The sequence below is a fragment of the Gigantopelta aegis genome, chromosome 5 (assembly GCF_016097555.1).
Source record: "Gigantopelta aegis isolate Gae_Host chromosome 5, Gae_host_genome, whole genome shotgun sequence".
NCBI classification, from domain to species: Eukaryota; Metazoa; Mollusca; class Gastropoda; order Neomphalida; family Peltospiridae; genus Gigantopelta; species Gigantopelta aegis.
Genome location: NC_054703.1, coordinates 32,941,175 through 32,957,010, shown reverse-complemented (window position 1 = coordinate 32,957,010; position 15,836 = coordinate 32,941,175). Strand labels below are relative to the sequence as shown.

General features: G+C 39.4%; 1 protein-coding gene across 1 annotated transcript; it reads left to right on the top strand.

The window, feature by feature from the left end:
• Nucleotides 1-2,586: 2,586 nt before the first annotated feature.
• On the top strand, nucleotides 2,587-14,432 carry LOC121373651. The gene is made up of 3 exons (XM_041500362.1): nucleotides 2,587-3,246; nucleotides 4,592-4,676; nucleotides 13,984-14,432. Exons 1-3 carry the CDS (start codon nucleotides 2,944-2,946, stop codon nucleotides 14,307-14,309), a joined length of 714 nt encoding a protein of 237 aa, XP_041356296.1. The 5' UTR covers nucleotides 2,587-2,943; the 3' UTR covers nucleotides 14,310-14,432.
• The last annotated feature ends 1,404 nt before the right edge of the window (nucleotides 14,433-15,836 follow it).

Here is a 15,836-nt window from a genome sequence, read left to right as displayed (position 1 = left end):
GTGCACTGGCTGGAGCGAGAAATAGCCCAATGGGCCCACCGACGGGGATCGATCCCAAACCGACCGCGCATCGAGCGAGCGAGCGCTGTGCCACTGGGCTACGTCGCGCCCCTGTCTATGGGATAATGCATATAACAGATCGCTTGCTATTAATGGAAAAATGTCACAGGTTTCCTCTCTTAGAATATATGTCTAAATTATCAAATGTTTGACATCCAAAAGCCGATGATTAATAAATCAATGTCCTCTGGGGTTTTCGTTAAACAAAACAACCTCTTTAACTTCCGTTCAGCTTGAACACAGTCAGGCTGGCGTTTTAACGCGACTCTCCTGCATAGGAGTACAGGCTCCTATGTTTGTAGAGGGGCAGGCTGGCTTTGGCCGAATTAAACGAAAATGACCGAATCTGCTTAACAACATTTATTCAGGGCTCGAACTTAACGACGGCAATTGCCATCGTTGAGATATACATTGCCGTAGGTAGAGAGTATTACCGATGGCACTTTTGTGTCGTCGGTAAACTCCTCAACAGTAGCAAAATATACACACCTGGTGTACATAATCTGCCAATATTTAACATTTTCACATTTGAAATATATTTACATACAGCAAAATAACCTTTATTCATTTTTATTTTCTTCAAATGTCACTTTAACAAATATTTTGCAATAGGCAGGCCCAAAATTGCTATCGGTTGGCTGTTTCACCCATGGCAATTCTTGCCGTGGGAGACACATTGTTAAGTTCGAGCCCTTATTTATTCTTATTAGCAATACTGGCAAACAGCTATATATGGTTGCAAACGAGTCATTACGCATTTTTTTTTACATGGATTACAACTGAGGGTAGAATGATGGAAATACATGGTAAAAAGGTCTCAAGTTAGCACAGTTTGACGGAATATCTGTATAATTTTTGCCCGAATTTGAGATTTTTCTCCAGCACTAGGGGAGCAGTTGCCCCCTCCCATGCCCCCGTCTCGTACGCTTGTGATCTCCTGAGTGTGTTGCCTTTGTTAAGGTGTTACCGACTAAAATAGCACATTAAAGCAATTTTTCGGTTCTGCATAACAATATCAGTTGTCTTATATTACTTGTATATTACTTGTCCTAGTGTTTGTAATATGTCAATAATCAATTAATTTTCTAATACATATTTGTTTTTTCATACGTACAAAATTACTGGGAGAACAAATCCAAATCGTGTTATATACATTATTCTAGAGTTCGATAAATGTTTGAGAAAGTCACTAGCCCTCACAGACGCCCAGTGTAATATAATAATACAGTTTGTTATTTCCACTAGCCCAGACGAACTGTCCACTAGCCGGGACCGAGGGCTAGCGGATTTCTCGAACCCTGGGCCCATATTTTCGAAGCTATCTTAGCGCTACGAAATCGTAAAACCATCGTAGGGCGTGACGTCACTACAGCACACGCCATAGTGACGTCATAGCTTACGATGATTTTACGATTTCGTAGGCTACGATTGCTTCGAAAATATGGGCCCTGGTTTATTAGGACGACCAGGGTCCGTGCTTACAAAACTTAAAATCTAGACTTTAATAAAGTCCAGACTTTAACGTAATGCTATTTGAATGGCGTTGCCATGACGTTAAAGTCTGGACTTTATTAAAGTCTAGACTTTAAGGTTTATAAGCACGGGGCCATACGCGATCTCTAATGACGTCACACGCATACAATTTGTATGGCGTTGTCATGACATTAGTGTCTCAGACTCTATTAGCGTCTCGAGTCTAGACTCTAAACGTTTTATAAGCACCAGGCCAGAAACACACTGGATATATAATCATGGATAAACCAGATACTATCTAATATATAATTTCAGTCGTTGAATAAGTTTTAAATCGCAAGCATCTTACAACGGCAATAAACTCGTAACATTGACATCATTGATATAATTCCAGACAGTGTTGTTGATTTAGGAGAGCTGTTTCACTAATGTTAGACTCAGACTACCAACTGCCATCACAGAGTTGGCCAACTTTCTGCTGTCACGACGTCTACGACTGTCCAGTTGCTAGTCTTGGCGCTCTTAAAAACTCCATTCTCGTCGTATATAACCCATTAGTTGTTAATCTGAGCGCACCCGTCGTAAGCTGGGGAAATTACAACTCAGTCGTCGAGTTGGTCAACTTCGTCGTAACAGTTGGTAGTCTGAGCCTAACATAACATTGTTTGTTTTGAACAGAGAGAAAAAAAATCAGCAAGAACTGTCTTTGAGGACTGAAATAAAGAAGATCGGCGCGCCATTGGTCCTACTATGGGATTATTCCAAACAGTGTTGTTGATTGAAGGAGCACTGTCTCACTAGCCTGTAACGTTTGTCTTGGACAGAGAGTTAAATAAGCTGGAACGGTCGTTTAGGATTGTGAATAAAACAAGATCCACCTTTGAGATTCAACTCCCTCGTCGCGCCTTCGTTCTACAGTGAGTTTAGTCCAAACAGTGTGGTGTATTATAGGAGAGCTGCATCACTAGCAGGCATCGTTTGTTTTAGATAGTGAGCCAAATCAAGCAAGAACTGTCGTTCAGGATTGAAAATCCCAGAAGACCCATCTTTGAGACTAAACTCAGTCGGCGCGCCATTGTCGTACAATGTGATTATTCCAAACAGTGTTTATTTTTGGAAATCTGTATGACTAACACGCATCATTTGTTCTGTACAGCGACAAATCAGCAAGAACTATCGTTCAGAACTGAAATAAAAGAGACCCACCTTTGAGATAGAACTCAGTCAGCGCGCCATTGTCCTACAATGTGATTATTCCAAACAGTGTTGTTGACTTTAGGAAATCTGTATGACTAACACGGATCATTTGTCCTGGATAGAGACAAATCAGCAAGAACTGTCTTTCAGGACTAAAACCCCCAGAAGATTCGCCTTTGAGATAGAACTGGGTCGTCGCGCCTTCGTCCTACAATGGGTTCATTCCAAACAGTGTTCTGTATTTCTGTGATTCTCACTGTGGTGTCCGGGTTTTCACTCAGTGACGTCCAACAACGATCACATCGTCTGGAGGGGTCAGAGTTCATCACCGAGACTGTGAAGAATTTCCTCCAGTGCAAGAGTCTGTGTGGCCGTCGGTCTCTGTGTAAGTCTGTCAACTACAACGCGAGGACGGGAGAATGTACGTCAAACTTCAGAGATACCGAGACATCGTTGGAACTGTTGCTGGACAGTGTTCCTGGAAGTGTGTTTGCGGAGAAACGATTTATGCCTGAGGTAAGATGTGGATAAAGATGTATAGTAAAACCCCTCTAAACCAGACACCCTTGTGTACTGGCTTTTAAAAAGGGACTCTGTAAAACGTCCGGTTTTGAGGAAAATCCGGTTTACACCGGTTTTCGATCTTGAGAGGTTTGACTGTAGTTGTTAACCATTGTCAAAAAAAAAAAAAATAATAAAAAAAAAAGAAAAAAAAAGAAAGAAAGAAGAAGAACAAGATTCATATATTGTATTATAATTTTTAGTAGATTTTGCAACACTTGCATCGAACGTAATAAGCTGTTTGATGATGTCGGTCGTTGGTTATAGCATCTTCCCCTCAGTTTTATCCCAAATGTCTACAACTAGTAACATGTGGTAACCTTCATCAAAAGCTAGTAGCCCTAAAATTTCCCGACGCCATATAACCGTCAATAAAATGTGTTGAGTGCGTCGTTAAATAAACCATTTCCTTCCTTCCTTCCCTAAAAATTCATTTAAAAAGAGAAGAGATAAAAACAAAATCTGAAAGGTTAACATGTAGAGCACGAGGAAACAACTACTAGCCTGTCGGACTACCGCGTTAAGAAACCTGGTAGCCTGTGCTAACCTTTGTGGTTGCTAAGAGAACCAAGGGCTATGGTGCTTTAACCGACAGGTTTACTGGAACTGCAAGTGTGTAGTTTGCATCAATACATTATCTTCTGCTGATTAAAACACATTGTAGATTAACACGTTTAGTACAATTAGAAGTGTATTAACCTATCCACGACTCCTTTTATTGTTTACCGGCCTCAGTGGCGTCGTGGTTAGGCCATCGGTCAACAAGCTGGTAGGTACTGGGTTCGGATCCCAGTCGAGGCATGGGATTATTAATCCAGATACCGACTCCAAACCCTGAGTGAGTGCTCCGCAAGGCTCAATGGGTAAGTGTAAACCACTTTCACCGACCAGTGATCAATAACTGGTTCAACAAAGGCCATGATTTGTGCTACCCTGCCTGTGGGAAGCGCAAATAAAAGATCCCTTGCTGCTAATCAGAAAGAGTAGTCCATCAAGTGGCGACAGCGGGTTTCCTCTCAAAATCTGTGTGGTCCTTAACCATATATCTGACGCTATATAACCGTAAATAAAATGTGTTGAGTGCGTCGTTAAATAAAACATTTATTTATTTTTCCTTTTATTGTTCCTTTTTAAACTTTTCTTTTCTTGTTTCTTTCTTTCGTTTTTCTTTTTTTCTTTCTTTCGTTTTTTTTCGATTTCTCCTATAGCATCCTATCCAAAAATCGCACTGATTTTTTTTTCTTCAAATTTTTTGCACTTTTTCATCGTAGAAATAATTATTTGCTGGTTTCTTTTCCAGAGTAGCGGTGTTTGCAACAGCATACCATGTGGAGACACAGAAGTTTGTAACCAGTTGGGATCCAAACGCAGATGCTTCAGTGAAGGTATCAGTATGTGAAAGGAAAGGAATGTCTACACCAAACTTGTCGTACTGTAAACGGTGTTGAGGTGTTGTTTTTCTTCCTCCTAAGACTTCCATTGTTCACAGTTTATGAATTGTTTGTCAAACCATGTCATATTAAAGGGACAGTCCTGAGTTTACAACCATTGTAAAATGTTTCTGACCAATAGAGCCTTTTTGATGAGGTAACATACAAATCAAATACATTTTCTTATTTAAAATATCAGTCACTTTTTAAAAACATTTCAAGTGTTTGTTGGTGTCTTAATGCTTGTAATGGCCCAAACTGGATTTTACCTCCCAATAATTTCATATGTACGAAAAAATATATATCACGAATTAAAAGTATAAACTGAGTGCTACAAACATTAGTATACGACCGCAACACATTAGATATACAGACAATGGTATTCTGAACAAGAAAATGTATTTAGTATGAAATAGTAGTCGCCAACAAGGCTCTGTTATCGCAGACATCTTGCAATGGCTGCAAACTCAGGACTGTCCCTTTAAGAGTGATCGTTGAACACGTTGTAAATATCTTGGCACATTGAAATTACAATGAAAGTGTCCCTTTAATGCCTGTATACTAGTATTGTATGTACAGTAGAATCTCGTTGGCTCGACCTCGGAAGGGTCGAATACACCGCAACGCTCGAACCAAAAACGAAGTCCCGTTATTTTTGTTCGGTAAACCCTTATATTAACTACTGAAGGGTCGAACACGTCCAAGGTCGACTATAAGCCTTCGCTCGAACTAAATTGTCGGTCCCATCTCATGGGCGTACATAGGATTTTGAAAAGGGGGGTTCCAATACATAGGATTTTGAAAAGGGGGGGTTCCAAAATAGATTGCAGAGATATTGGGCATATATTTCTATGTTAAGTAAATATAATAATGTCAGATATCAATGTCAGATATATTGAATTATAAAAAAAGCGATTTCGGGGGGGGGGGGGGGGGGGCGGTCGAACCCTATGTACGCCCATGCATCTATGTTAATAGCTATATTTCCCTCGAACTGGTGATCCATCAAATATCAAATGGGCAATTCCGTGGTGTCGGACGTACATTTCAGACACTTCAGCCAAGCATTACATATATGTACGAAAAGTTCCACAACTTTTTATTGTTATACATTGTAAGAACCAACTAGGGCACCATTGTTATATATAAACTTTATTCCACCCTTTGCCGCTTTAGGTGTACAGGGGAAAATATGCATGGTGTCGGACGTATGCACACAAACTGCAATGTTTCGCCCACACATGGTTATGACCAATTCTCTGTGATATGTGATGGCATATTAAAAATATTGTGTCCTATTGATATAGGGTAGATGTTTATTTGTATATCAGATGTAAAAACTGTGTTTTAATCACACACGTGTGAAATACAACTTTACAAGTTTTGAAAAACGGTCATTATAATTGATAAACAAGATGATATTAAAAACAAAAACACAGTTTGAGCTAGGATTTATTATTTTTCTTTAAAGAAAGTGTAAAACCATTACCAGGTGCATCACAGAAGGGAGGTTCAGGGGGTGGGGATGAACCCCCCTCTTGGCCATGCGTTTTCTTTAAAGCAGTTTTGTTTGTTTTGAAAGAAACCTTAAATATTAGCCATAAACTTTACTAGTTCAGTGCAAAGATGAACACCATTTAAAAAATCAAGGTAACATCCATGACTTCATGGGGTGGAGTGGGGGGGGGGGGGGGCAAGATGGCCACCTTGTGACTAATTTACATGTACAAATGACAAGTGACACAAGAAAAATTGCCACTAGCTACATGTATGACACTATGAGATGACAGAACCACAAAAAAGTTTCATTAAAACTAAAAGCATATACGATGGGGTAACTGTGGCTGTGATCCCCTCCCCCCTCCCCCCGTCACTAGGAACCTGAACAAGGTGCAAGAGACATATTTTAAAAATTTTGCATTTATTTGTGATAAGTAACTTTATATTTATTGATTCCACACATAATCTCTGTAAAATTTACTAGAAAATTTCAAAATAGTAAAGTGCTGCCACTGAATGTAAAAGTGGTTTCCTCAAATGTGACGTCACATTTATCATATTAGTTGTGATCCTCTACAAATTTTTCAATTTGTATAATTATGGCAGTAAATGCAATTACTGGGGTTTTTTTTATTTTGTTGTGGAGATGAACAATAGTTACAACTATAATTTTTACCTTTGAAAACATAATCAACACTTTTGGCGGGAAGTTACCGTTTGCACACTTTGATAAATTCCTCTTAATCAACTTATGTATAAAAAAATTAATACTGATTGTCATAACTGGCTCTAATTATAAAAAATGTCTCCTAATATCACACTGGTATTGCATAAATATCAATACTTTGCTTCAAAATTTGAAAAAAAATAAACATGTTTTATGGTGTCGGACGTACATGGTGTCGGACGTACACAATAACAGCACCACAGTAGCATGGCAATTATAACATATTCAGTAATGGTTTTCATATTTTTTAATGAACCATATAAAATTAACATTGCATCTCAGTTAGTAACATTTTACAACCAGTTAGTAGCAGTGGAGATTAAAAAAAAATTATATTTTGGTGTCGGACGTACACACTAGTAACATATGTAAATAATTATGTATAAAAGTCTGCTTGAAATATAAATTTGTATTTTATATATTATGTCGATTAACAAAGGGCATGTCTGGAATTATTTCTGTATAAAGATTTCTATTTCTACTCACTTATGTAAAAGAAAATATGCTGATAAATGTGTTAATAGAATTTTTCGTAAAATATTGCTGCATTCATGGTCATGGGTGTATGGGGACTCTTTGATTTAGGGGGGCTGGAGGGGTTGATTTGCCCGAAATTTTACCCAGATAAAAACTGCCCGAATTTTACCCACTGTTTTGCCCGAATTTGGGGAGGGGGGGGGAGGGCAAACCCCCCCCCCCCCCCCCCCCCCCCCCCCCCGGGTCGTACGCCCATGTTCATGGTTGATGCATTAGTTACATTATCAGTGACTAAAACACATCTACTGAAAAAGGATTAATGTAATATTTGACACTAGAGATAATTACCTTTCAAATGATACCAAACTTATCTCATATGAATGAGTTTAAAAAAAATTAATGACCTATTAGTTTACTTGACCACGGAATTATAACCTTAGGATTAATTATTTAGGCGAAACGAACTATAGAAAGAAAGAAAGAAATGTTTTATTTAACGACGCAGGCGTAGATGAATCGGGGAATCGCAACACTAGCCATGCAATCCTTTTGTCACCACACTTGTCATGTTGTTTGTTACGCGACTATCGGTAATGATCTTTCAAGTACAGCTAGTGTTACTGCAACTGTTAGATGAACCGTGATAACAATCAAACATTAATGCACAAACGGGCCTCAGCATAAAGCGTTACTTTGAACACGACTACATTTCTGGAAAGTGGACAGTGCTGCGTTTTTTATTGTTGAAATGTTCAAATTGTTTAGTAATAAATTCATGTAAATACAGATTAAGAATTTGCCATTTATTTATTTGATTTCAGTGCATTTACATGTATTACACAATTTGTGTCTAATTCAACTTTCTAACTGATGTTAAGAAAATGTCCGATGTTGACCGAAAGGTTCGGTCGAACTACCCGATGGGTCGAACACTTTCTCGAGCACCGTAGGGATTCGAGCCAACAGTATACAACTGTGTGTGTGTGTGTATATATATATATATATATATATATATATATATATATATATATATATATACACACAGTAGAATCTCGTTGGCTCGACCTCGGAAGGGTCGAAGACACCGCAACGCTCGAACCAAAAATGAAGTCCCGAGTTTTTTGTTCGGTAAACCCTTATATTAACTGCTGAAGGGTCGAACACGTCCAGGGTCGACTATAAGCCTTCGCTCGAACTAAATTGTCGGTTCCATCTATGTTAATAGCTATATTTCCCTCGAACTGGTGATCCATCAAATATCAATTAGGCCAAATAAAAAATAAAAGAGTTGGTGATCGTCCTTTTGATCACACAAATCAGGGTGGGTAGGGGGACGGGGGAGGTTGTTTTTTTCTTCTGTGAAAAACTTTATAAAACCCTGGAGACCAGCAGTTTCAGTCAACAGCGCATGCGCCTGGATGTTGTAGTTCCTTCACTGGCCGCCAGATGGACCTGGTGATGGTTTAACCCGTTACGGTGCTTATGAAAGTTGAATTGCTGCTATCTCGACGCATTTTTAACAGTTTTTAACAAAATAAAAAATAAAATAATTTCAGGGGCGGGCGCATTTTTCAGGTACGGGCGGGGACGATCACCAACTCTTTTTTTTTATTTGGCTTTATGGTAAACCACCAAACAGGACTAACAATTGCTGCGCTTGCGCAGTTGGTTATTATAACATTCGGATTAATTATTTAGGCGGAACGAACTATAAAAAGAAAGAAAGAAATGTTTTATTTAACGACGCAGGCGTAGATGAATCGGGGAATCGCAACACTAGCCATGCAATCCTTTTGTCACCCACTTGTCATGTTGTTTGTTAAGCGACTAACGGTAATGATCTTTCAAGTACAGCTAGTGTTACTGCAACTGTTAGATGAACCGTGATACCAATCAAACATTAATGCACAAACGGGCCTCAGCATAAAGCGTTACTTTGAACACGACTACATTTCTGGAAAGTGGACAGTGCTGCGTTTTTTATTGTTGAAATATTCAAATTGTTTAGTAATAAATTCATGTAAATACAGATTAAGAATTTGCCATTTATTTATTTGATTTCAGTGCATTTACATGTATTACACAATTTGTATCTAATTCAACTTTCTAACTGATGTTAAGGAAATGTCCGATGTTGACCGAAAGGTTCGGTCGAACTACCCGATGGGTCGAACACTTTCTCGAGCACCGTAGGGATTCGAGCCAACAGTATACAACTGTGTGTGTGTGTATATATATATATATATATATATATATATATATATATATATATATATACACACAGTAGAATCTCGTTGGCTCGACCTCGGAAGGGTCGAAGACACCGCAACGCTCGAACCAAAAATGAAGTCCCGAGTTTTTTGTTCGGTAAACCCTTATATTAACTGCTGAAGGGTCGAACACGTCCAGGGTCGACTATAAGCCTTCGCTCGAACTAAATTGTCGGTTCCATCTATGTTAATAGCTATATTTCCCTCGAACTGGTGATCCATCAAATATCAATTAGGCCAAATAAAAAATAAAAGAGTTGGTGATCGTCCTTTTGATCACACAAATCAGGGTGGGTAGGGGGACGGGGGAGGTTGTTTTTTTCTTCTGTGAAAAACTTTATAAAACCCTGGAGACCAGCAGTTTCAGTCAACAGCGCATGCGCCTGGATGTTGTAGTTCCTTCACTGGCCGCCAGATGGACCTGGTGATTGTTTAACCCGTTACGGTGCTTACGAAAGTTGAATTGCTGCTATCTCGACGCATTTTTAACAGTTTTTAACAAAATAAAAAATAAAATAATTTCAGGGGCGGGCGCATTTTTCAGGTACGGGCGGGGACGATCACCAACTCTTTTTTTTTATTTGGCTTTATGGTAAACCACCAAACAGGACTAACAATTGCTGCGCTTGCGCAGTTGGTTATTATAACATTCGGATTAATTATTTAGGCGGAACGAACTATAAAAAGAAAGAAAGAAATGTTTTATTTAACGACGCAGGCGTAGATGAATCGGGGAATCGCAACACTAGCCATGCAATCCTTTTGTCACCACACTTGTCATGTTGTTTGTTAAGCGACTGTCGGTAATGATCTTTCAAGTACAGCTAGTGTTACTGCAACTGTTAGATGAACCGTGATACCAATCAAACATTAATGCACAAACGGGCCTCAGCATAAAGCGTTACTTTGAACACGACTACATTTCTGGAAAGTGGACAGTGCTGCGTTTTTTATTGTTGAAATATTCAAATTGTTTAGTAATAAATTCATGCAAATACAGATTAAGAATTTGCCATTTATTTATTTGATTTCAGTGCATTTACATGTATTACACAATTTGTATCTAATTCAACTTTCTAACTGATGTTACGGAAATGTCCGATGTTGACCGAAAGGTTCGGTCGAACTACCCGATGGGTCGAACACTTTCTCGAGCACCGTAGGGATTCGAGCCAACAGTATACAACTGTGTGTGTGTGTGTGTATATATATATATATATATATATATATATATATATATATATATATATATATATATATATACACACAGTAGAATCTCGTTGGCTCGACCTCGGAAGGGTCGAAGACACCGCAACGCTCGAACCAAAAATGAAGTCCCGAGTTTTTTGTTCGGTAAACCCTTATATTAACTGCTGAAGGGTCGAACACGTCCAGGGTCGACTATAAGCCTTCGCTCGAACTAAATTGTCGGTTCCATCTATGTTAATAGCTATATTTCCCTCGAACTGGTGATCCATCAAATATCAATTAGGCCAAATAAAAAATAAAAGAGTTGGTGATCGTCCTTTTGATCACACAAATCAGGGTGGGTAGGGGGACGGGGGAGGTTTTTTTCTTTTTTCTGTGAAAAACTTTATAAAACCCTGGAGACCAGCAGTTTCAGTCAACAGCGCATGCGCCTGGATGTTGTAGTTCCTTCACTGGCCGCCAGATGGACCTGGTGATGGTTTAACCCGTTACGGTGCTTACGAAAGTTGAATTGCTGCTATCTCGACGCATTTTTAACAGTTTTTAATAAAATAAAAAATTAAATAATTTCAGGGGCGGGCGCATTTTTCAGGTACGGGCGGGGACGATCACCAACTCTTTTTTTTTATTTGGCTTTATGGTAAACCACCAAACAGGACTAACAATTGCTGCGCTTGCGCAGTTGGTTATTATAACATTCGGATTAATTATTTAGGCGAAACGAACTATAAAAAGAATTCGGGATTCGAGTCAACGGTATTCAACTGTATATATATATATATATACATGTGTTTTCCTCAAATTCCATCGAACGGTGGCGTAATAAAGTTCTGTTCTGTTCTGTTCTGTTCTGTTAAAGGTATAGTAAACTCAAACAAGAGATTTATGTGTTGGAAAGAAGCATACCCGGACCACCAATACATATTGACACTTTAACAAATGAAAAACGCGTAATTTTAGAGTTAATAAAAAAAAGTGATTATTCCTGCTAACTGGGGGCAGCCATTTTGTTGGTATAGCTTGGAGGTTCTAATAGACCAAATCAATTCCTATTGCCGATAATGTTAACGTTTACTAATAAAACTGATATAAGCAGCGTTTCAACACACCCATGAAGTACAGCAATAGACAGTGTGGCACCTCACATCTAATCTACCTGCAAGAAAATGTGTGTGTGTGTGTGTGTGTGTGTGTGTGTGTGTGTGTGTGTCACGTATTATTTAAGAGATTTAATTAATGTTTTTAATAGCAACCGTCATTTTTGCTGAAAATTGCACTTCCATTTTTGGGGGTACCCCGCATTAGTTTCAACCTCTGGTATATACTGCATAACAACTGTATGACAAATAAAAGTGTATTTATTTATTGTCAGTGGATAATAGTATTTGCCCAAAAATCAATGTCACATATTACTATCAATCACACCCACAGCTGCTTTTACTCCGTAAATGCACGTCGAACTCTGACACGGAACTCTCTTCTTTGGTACTATGCAACCTGGAACGAAGTGACGTCAGCTCCGTCCATCTGCTCTATGCACAGTGTAAAGAAACGCTCTAATTTACGACAAGGCGCATCGCTTTCATCAACCTGACTTGTAAAACAACATAAATGACTTGATAGTATAATAAATTATTTAACAAAATATATTTCAATTTGCATCAATAGAACGAAATGGAGTTATAGTATTTTTCTTTTTTTAAAAACCAAAGAAAAAAATGCATATTATTAGGCCTATTGGTATGCTACGTTCGAGCAAAAACGACCACTCACGATACCCAAATGATAATTTTCTTTTCTTTGGGATTACGTAATTGGTCAGTTTTGTGATTTTAGATGGGAAAGTCTACTTAATCAAGGGTTTTACAGAATTACAGTAATAAAGCAAAACGGCTGATCGATTACGATTAGAGGGGTGTCCGTACGGTTAACACACAATACCCTGTGATCTTCATAAAAGAGGCACGTCTTTTTAGTGTGTCTAGACACAGTGTCTGGGGACCGTCTAAATATACACCTGCCAATCAGGAACCCAGGTACAGGCCACGGAAAGAAAAGACCAATTAACTAAGAAAACACTCCGATTATTATTTCAGTACGTGGGTTAATTTATGTACAAACCATGAAACAGTTATTTCAACACTTTGACAATGGTGGTTTATTTTGTATTAAACAATATATAATTGTTGCTGGCTTACTGGGATGACTATTATTACAGAATATTGCGATTTCATCCGCAAAAATCAAGTATGTTTTGTTTCTTCAGTTCGAAGACTAATTCCTGACGTGACACGTTAGGTATTACATAACCACCAGCTCGCCAGAGGGCGTATTCACTGGGATGATACAAAATGGCTGCGCCCGTTATATATAATAGCCGTCAGATTTATCCGTTTTATTAATTAACTATACGATTATACTTGTTGATATTAAGCAATAATGTGCATTATATATCGTTGAATATGCATACCAGGTCAAATGCCTTGATTGTCCCTTCCTTTAAACAAAATTCATTTCTCTTGTTTTGTCTGGAGTAGAGTTCGTTTGAGAAAACTGAATGACAATGCCCATAAAACAACAAACTGTTTGTCAAACGTTTTACGCATATAATAAAATGGTCGCAGGAACACGTTTTCCAACCAGTTCCCAACGACTCGTAGATCTTTCCGTTTGTCTGTATGTCTCTCTCGGTCTCTTCCTTGCACCAGGTGTCCTCAAAACAACAATTTAAACAAACGCACACACGCACACACGCACACACAGACACACACACACACACACACGTCTCTGTATCTGTCTGTCTGCAGGGGCGGCCGTACCACTTTTCAAAGAGGTACGGCATGTGTGTGTGTGTGTGTGTGTGTGTGTGTGTGTGTTGTGTGTTATTTGTTATATCTGTGAAAATGTCCGTACGAGTAATTTGAAAGGAGTCTGGCAACCACGAGCCGCACCACTATGTTTTATACTGTGCCGCCCGTGATCTGTCGGTCTGTCTGTCTGTCTCTGTCTCTGTCTGTCTGTCTGTCTGTCTGTCTCTGTCATTACTTTCCTTTGTTTTAATCTTGAACCCCTATTTCAGAAATCCGCTGCGGTGAACCACCTGATGTTCCTAACGCCAGCAAGACCACTTTCGGGCCGACACTCCATTCCGTCTGCCACTACAGCTGCGACGTCGGTTACGTTATGGTTAACGGCACGACGACGTCATCATGCCTGGTAACGAGGGCGTGGTCTCTCACAGACTTGATTTGTGCTGGTGAGATTTTATTCATAGAACAACAACCACCACCACCACCACCAAAAAACCCAACTGACTACTATCTTAAGATATATGCTTTATCCTGCTCAGATCAGAATGGCGAAAGCCGCTATCTTAAGACAGCAACTAGCTCGAGTGTTCTATAGCTCTCCCCTGTTTCTGTGTTGTCAAGGAAACAACATATAAACACGGGAGGACTAGAGGGCACCTGAACTAGACAGCAACCAGGCCAGGACCCGTGTTTATAAAACCTTTAGAGTGCAGACTCAATCTCAAATGACGTCACACGCATACAATTTGTATGGCGTTGTCGTGATATTAGTGTTTCAGACTCTATTAGTCTCGAGTCTGGTGCTTATATAAAAGTTTAGGGACGGTCCATAAATTTCAATGGTTTTCATAATCCTAACAATGTTAGGATTGGGTTTGACCCCCTACCCCCTCCCCTAATCCAAACATAAAAAATATTGATATAATGCGTACATGGCGTTTACCCCCTCCCCCTTGTTTCGAATTGTAAGAAACATTGACCTTCGATGGACCGATGTTTTACCTGAAAAGCAATCCGAACATGGCTTTTACCCCCCCCCCCCCCCTTCCGAACATTGTTCAGATTGTGAAGCACATCGATATTTATGGACCGTCCCTTAGAGTCCAGACTCGAGACTAATAAGAGTGAAACAGTAACGTCACGGCAAAGCCATACAAAGTGCATGCGTGTGACGTCACTTGAGATCGAGTCTGGACTCTAAACGTTTTGTAAGCACGGTGCCAGTTATTTTATTTAAAACGAAACATTAATCAAACGAACCGTTTTATTTCATAACTTTACCCATTTCCTGAGTAGTATCAATCAATCAATCAATCCACCAACCAGTTGACTCGTGCTCACCATACATGCACTGAAATATTTTCTCTACTCGTGCTAGCAACATTCGTCGCTACGACAATATCAATATCCGGTGTCGGACACAGTGTTTATACCGAACAGCATCATGGGATATTTATATTAATTTCCCCCTTGATAGGACAGCATTAGCTCGAGTACTCTGACTGTAAAAGAGCTAGACGGACATTTGGACGGTTATTAGCCGTTCCAGTCATAGACCAAGCTATGTATTGTTTTCGCAATCGCTGCGCACCAAACGGTAGTTAAAGATTCCCGCTCTAATACCACAACAATCCTATGTTTGATGTCAAATACTTTTACATCGATCATTTTCGAGTTCCCTGATTAAAAAAACAAAGATCCACAGCACCGGGGCCGACATTCTGCTGAGCTGCGGCCAACTCCGACGCCGGTATTCCAAACATCGCTGACCTAAATCGTGACGTCACTCGGTGATCCCCCTTACAGTAAGAAAGAAATGTTTTATTTAACGACGCACTCAACACATTTTATTTACGGTTATATGGCGTCAGACATATGGTTAAGGACCAAACAGATTTTGAGAGGAAACCCGCTGTCGCCACTGCATGGGCTACTCTTCCGATTGGCAGCAAGGGATCTTTTATTTGCGCTTCCCACAGGCAGGATAGCACAAACCATGGCCTTTGTTGAACCAGTTATGGATCACTGGTCGGTGCAAGTGGTTTACACCTACCCATTGAACCTTGCGGAGCACTCACTCAGGGTTTCGAGTCGGTATCTGGATTAAAATCCCATGCCTCGA